This window comes from Oryctolagus cuniculus, chromosome 1, assembly GCF_964237555.1.
Source record: "Oryctolagus cuniculus chromosome 1, mOryCun1.1, whole genome shotgun sequence".
Taxonomy (NCBI): Eukaryota; Metazoa; Chordata; class Mammalia; order Lagomorpha; family Leporidae; genus Oryctolagus; species Oryctolagus cuniculus.
In genome coordinates this window covers 16,348,955-16,354,974 of record NC_091432.1, presented here as the reverse complement: position 1 = coordinate 16,354,974, position 6,020 = coordinate 16,348,955, and the positions used below count along the sequence as shown (strand labels likewise).

The 6,020-nt window shown below is 37.7% G+C and overlaps 1 protein-coding gene across 1 annotated transcript; it reads right to left on the bottom strand.

The window, feature by feature from the left end:
- Positions 1–2,876: 2,876 nt before the first annotated feature.
- OR5I1 (olfactory receptor family 5 subfamily I member 1) lies at positions 2,877–3,821 on the bottom strand. The gene has a single exon (XM_008270974.2). It carries the CDS (start codon positions 3,819–3,821, stop codon positions 2,877–2,879), a length of 945 nt encoding a protein of 314 aa, XP_008269196.1.
- Between the last annotated feature and the right edge of the window lie 2,199 nt (positions 3,822–6,020).

Genomic DNA, 6,020 nt, shown 5'->3' with positions numbered 1-6,020 from the left:
GTCTCTTAGTGGTGTCTTTTGGGTCCCCTTCATATAGCAACATGCCATCTGCAAAGAGGAATAGTTTGACTTCCTTCTTCCCAATTTGTGTCCTTTTCATAATGGCTCTGGAGAAAACTTCCAGGACTATATTTATAGCAATGGTGAGAGTGGGTGTCCTTGTGTGATTCTGAATCTTAGTGGGAATGAACATTCTTTCAGTACCCAAAGACCAATTAGGTAGTAGCTAATCAAGACATAACTGGATAGGTCACATATTTACAAAGCAAAGATGAACATGCACAACTTTCCCCTTCCTTCTTTGTTTCTAGCTACCTCCAAATGTCTCAGGGACGCTAAGCTCCCTGTGCTCTTTTCTGTGCTTTTATTTTCACCCCCTTTTTATTGTTTACTCCACTGGGACACTGCAGGTTCATTAATGGTCCCCTGAGTTCTGATAAGACTAATACCATTCCTGGATAATTGTCTGTTGTTTTCCCTGGGAGAATGTTTTATATCCTCAATGCCACCTTGGTGACATCCTTCATGTTAAGTCACTGCATTTGGGTCTGAGAATCAAAGAGAGAAAAAGGAAGCAACCCCTCATACTTTGTGTAATGGTATAGGAACACAATTTTGGCTTCCCAACATCACAACTTTAGAATCTGCTCTATTTTTATCCTAAAAATATCAATTTTATACCAAAGAACACAATACTAATTCCATTAAGTTTGTTATTTGATTTTTTTTTTAAAAAAAGATTTATTAATTTATTTGAAAGAGTTACACAGAAAGAAAGAGAGGCAGAGAGAGAGAGAATGGTCTTCCATCTGCTGGTTCACTTCCCAATTGACTGCAATGGCCAGAGCTGGGCTGTTATGAAGCCAGGAGCTAGGAACCTCTTCTGAGTCTCCCAAGCAGCTGGATGGGCCCAAGGTCTTGGGCCATCTTCTACTGCTTTTCCAGGCCATAGCAGAGAGCTGGATCAGAAGTGGAGCAGCCGGGACTTGAACCGGCGCACATATGGGATGCCTGCACTGCAGTCAGTGGCTTTACCCCCTAAGCCACCAGGCAGACCCTGCTACTCGATCTTTTTAAATGTTTGTTCTAGTAAGTTAACTGCAAAAGAGTTGGAGGTACTAGTTCTGGTTAACTAGTTCTGCTTAACTATAAAGAGAAAATGTCATTGCTGCTAAGGAGAAAGTTATAGAGTATACCTGGAATGCATGAGAATTTTGGCAACTAGTATTTAACACTCTTACCTATTAGGAAATGGTAGAAAAGTTCACCAGACTAAAATAGAAATAAAATTACTAATTAGGTAGATATTTCATTAATCACAGCAGCTTGGGTCACTTCCTTATACAAGAAGTATAATAATAGCAGGTGAGACGCTCAATGATGTGAAATACTGTGAAATAAATCATGGAAAAAAAAGAAAATTTTATATACTAACTATCATTATATGACCAGAGCTTGAAGCAATTACTGCACTATTTATGAAATATGTCTCCCCTTTCTTTAATATGCATGTATTTATAGACATGTTAGCAAGCAGTTTCTCTGCTCTTTCTATTGCCCAACGTCCTAAAATGAGACAAGGTAAAAGAAATGGTTAAACTTCTATCTCAATGTTTCCTATCGATAGGACATCAAAGGTGAATTGTGGCTTAGGTATTCTACATAACCGCAGATGAATAATAGGACCCATTGCAATTTGTGTATTTTTTAAGTTATATATTTATGTGTGTGTATGTATTATAAATACACTTTTATTAAACTTTATTTGAAATTTAAATACAGTTAAAAGGGATGTATGTTTATGTCAAGTTAAATAAGTTGATTCTTTTTGTTGTCACTTGTAAAGATTTTAATGATTGAACAATAATTATGTGCATAAAATATTGATTACTGAAACAAACTTTTTCCATGTTACATAGTATCCACTTTCAGTTTTCAAATGTGCAGTCCCTGTGTGGTTTCCTCCATAACACTGGATTGATCTCCTCATGAGCATACAGGTAGCACCAGGTGACAAATTGGATGGCCTATTTTGTATTTGTGATGAAAGATAAGCTTGTCACATATTTTCAGTAGCACTTTGGTGTATCACAATAAAATAGAGTGAAAAGCATGTAATTTGCATTTTAATTAATCTACAGTGCTCAGTGTGCGGATTAGAAAAGGCTCCCAAATTATCCTGCAGAGATTTTGTGTAGAAGGTTACCAAGCAGATATTAAACTGCACTTTACAAAATGCGCTTGCTTTTCTATTATAGCTTTCCTATCATTTATGCCTCAATTCATCTTCTCATATAATATGCAATTTAATTCATATGAAATAACACACAAACACATTAGTGCTTAAAACCCCAGGCATTACTTCCAGCACTTAACTGTCTGAACTCCTTTAACCATCCAACAATCAATGATGTAATTACTATATTTTCCCGATGTTATAAAAAATTTATTGAGACAAAAATTTCAAGGAATCTCTTCAATGTACCAGCCACTAGCTACGTACAGACGTGCTATACAAACCATTACAATTTGACTTCTGTCCTTATCCAATAGTCTACAAGTGAGTGAGATTGGCTACACGCGCACACATACACACACAATTTGAGGTGTTTACAATAGCCTTCAGATGACACAATACTTTTATCATAAATTTCACTTAGTAACCATTGAATGATGATGTACTATTTAACAGCAATTTTTAAATTGTATCTTGAAATTATACAATGCTTTTGACATTCCACATGTATTTGGTTATGTTGAAAGTACATTTGTTTAAATCTCTATTGTGTGAAGTTGAGCTTGTGCTGGTAAAGTTGCTCCAGGTTCACAATCTGAGTTGGTGATTGGAGAACTAGATGAACCGTTGATGTTGTATCTCATGAAGAATCTACCTTAGATTTTAGAGCCCTTTTAGCTGCATCTTTTACATCTTTATTTCTCAAACTGTAAATCAGCGGATTCAGTACCGGGATGATAATGGTGTAGAACACTGAGACAATTTTATCATTGTTGGGAGAATACAGGTAGCTGGGTCGGGAGTAGATAAAGAGGAGAGTACCCTGATAGATGGCCACGGACGTCAGGTGAGAGGCACATGTAGAGAAGGTTTTCTTCCTCCCACTGGTGGAGCGGATCTTTAAGACTGAGAGAAGAATGAAAAAGTAGGAGACAGCGATGATGATGAAGCAGATGACTTCCACTGAACTGCCATAGGTGGAGAGGAGCAATTCATTTAGTGATGTATCTGTACAAGACAGCTTAAGCAGCGGCGGGAGGTCACAGAAAAAGTGATTAATAACATTTTTGTCACAATATTTCAGAATAAAGGCAAAGGACGTGTGGACCAGGGAACTCATGTTGCCTCCAATATATGACAAGACAATCAACCATATACAGATGCTCCGAGACATCACAACTGTATACAGTAAAGGGTTGCAGATGGCCACATAGCGGTCATATGCCATAGCAGCTAAGATGAAGGACTCTGTATCTGCAAAAGTACAGAAAAAATAAAACTGGAGGGCACACCCATAATAGGAAATAGTTTTGTTCTCTGAAAGGAAGTTGACTAGCATTTTGGGAACAATGACTGATGAATAGCAAAGGTCTACAAGTGAGAGATTGCTAAGGAAAAAGTACATGGGGGTTTGAAGGTGAGGATCCACTCTTATTAACAGTATCAATCCAATATTGCCCATTAATATCATACCATACAATAACAGAAATACAAGGAATAGGACAATCTGCAGTTCAGGACGAGTTGGAAAACCTAATAGGATAAATTCAGTCACCAAGGTGTAGTTCTCGCCTGTAAACTCCATCTTCTATGTTTTCCTTTGAAATTCTAGCATCCTAAAATGTTATATTGATGGAGAGACAAAAACAATTAGATATGAATATTGTTTTATTGACTTATAAAAGCAAACAAACAAGCAATCAAATTCTAACTTATTCCAAGCATAAATTCTGAACTTTATCTCATGATTTAATGGATATCTGATTTCATGGTTACAAGTTTTATTTTATTCATTTGAGTAATGACTCTATGCACCTTCCATTGGACAGTTGGTTTTGTGTGCATGGTGATCATGTCTGATTTGATGTAACTGTTCTTTTAAGATTTACTTATTTATTTCAAAGGCGATGTTACAGAGAGAAGGAAAGATAGGACGCACACATAAAGAGAGAGAGACAGAGAGAGAGGAAGAGAGAGAGAGAGAAAGAGAGAGAGAGAGAGAGAGAGAGAGAGAGAGGGTGAAGGAGGGAGAGGGAGAGATAGAGATCTTCCATCCACTGATTCATTTCCCCAAATGCCTATAATGGCCGAGGCTGAGCCATAGTGAAGGCAGGAGCAAGGAGCTTCTTCCGGGTCTTGGTGGCAGGGGCACAAGCACTTGGGCCATCTTCCTCTGCTTTACCAGGCATGTTAGGAAGAATCTGGATCAGAAACGGAGCACCGGGACACAAACTGGTGTCTGTATGGGATGCCAGTGTCACAGGTGGCAGCTTAACCCTCTATGTCACAATGACAACCTTGAATTTCCTTAACTTTTTTTTTTTTTTTTTATTTGACAGGTAGAGTTATAGACAGTGAGAGGGAGAGACAGAGAGAAAGGTCTTCCTTCTGTTGGTTCACTCCCCAGACGGCCACTACAGCCGGCTCTGCGCCAATCCGAAGCCAGGAGCCAGGTGCTTCTTCCTGGTCTCCCATGCGGGTGCAGGGCCCAAGCACTTGGTCCATCCTCCAATGCACTCCCGGGCCACAGCAGAGCTGGACTGGAAGAGGAGCAACCAGGACTAGAACCTGGTGCCCATATGGGATGCCGTTGCCTCAGGTGGAGGATTAACCAAGAGAGCCATGGTGCCGGCCCCTCCTTAACTTTTGTGCTCCAAATATTAAAAAAAAAAAAAAAAAAAATTGGTTGAGAGCATTAACACAAGTAATAAATAAATTTTAAAAATCTGATGATTTTCTTGGTTACTTCATCATTTATTAAATATGCCAGTGACAGCACTGGTGACCTGTTAAATCTTATTTAGTCATAAAAGCCACCCTATGACACAGGGGAGTCTATTGGTGATATTGTTTATCACTTGCTGAAACACTGTCTTGTGTTATTAAGTTACAGAGTGTGAATGGGATGAAACACTGAGGCAGTAGAGTTCTTCATTTATCCTCAATTTCCCTGTTTTTAAAATAATCAGTGCGTTTCGAAAAAATAGAGAATTGTTTAGAGCTGGGAAGAACTTTGTTAGAGTCCTGTCTTCATCATATGGAGGCTTTGTAATCTTCAATTTAATAAAAATTATACTGTGCTGCACTACAGTCAAAAAATTATTTCACCGTGCTTCCATGTTTATTCAATTATAAAATTATTTCTCTATCTACGTGTCTATTCATCCTTCTTGTGTTTTTCATGTATTGTTCTGTAGAATCACTGACAGAAAGTAAAGAAACAAATAGTTTGAGCAACAGCACTGCTTTCTCTTATTCTTAGTTTATGACTAGAGCTGTTATATTCACAACTGCTGTCACAAAATGCTTCTAGTATGTAACGCAATGATTCAGAAATTTGATGTATATATCAAAACAAATTACTGAGTGGATTGTTAGAATTCTCCTACAGATAAAAATTAAATAGAAAATTTAAGATTTAGGATTGTTTTTCTTTCTTACTGTTTGATTCTTACTGGAGGATGAAGCTTATGGTTATAAAATAAAATGAAAGTATGTCATTGTAAAAATTAAAGGAAAGAATAAGAATGGAAGGAGGAGGGAGGGTAGGAGTATGGGTGGGATGGAGGAGAGGGTGGAAAATATCACTATGTTCCTAGATCTACACATCTGAAATACATGAAATGTGTTCACCTTAATAAATAAAATGCATTATTGGAAGAAAGAGACCTGGAAAGTTACAAAAGATTTAGGACGTGATGAGCACAGGATTGGAACTCTTGACCTCACTCCAAAACCTCATGATATACTGGTTCTCTGTTAACAAGACTTTTATTACCATATA

What these genes read in the sequence shown, in the direction of transcription:
- OR5I1 (XM_008270974.2), bottom strand. Translation starts at nt 3,821, where the DNA reads ATGGAGTTTACAGGCGAGAACTACACCTTGGTGACTGAATTTATCCTA.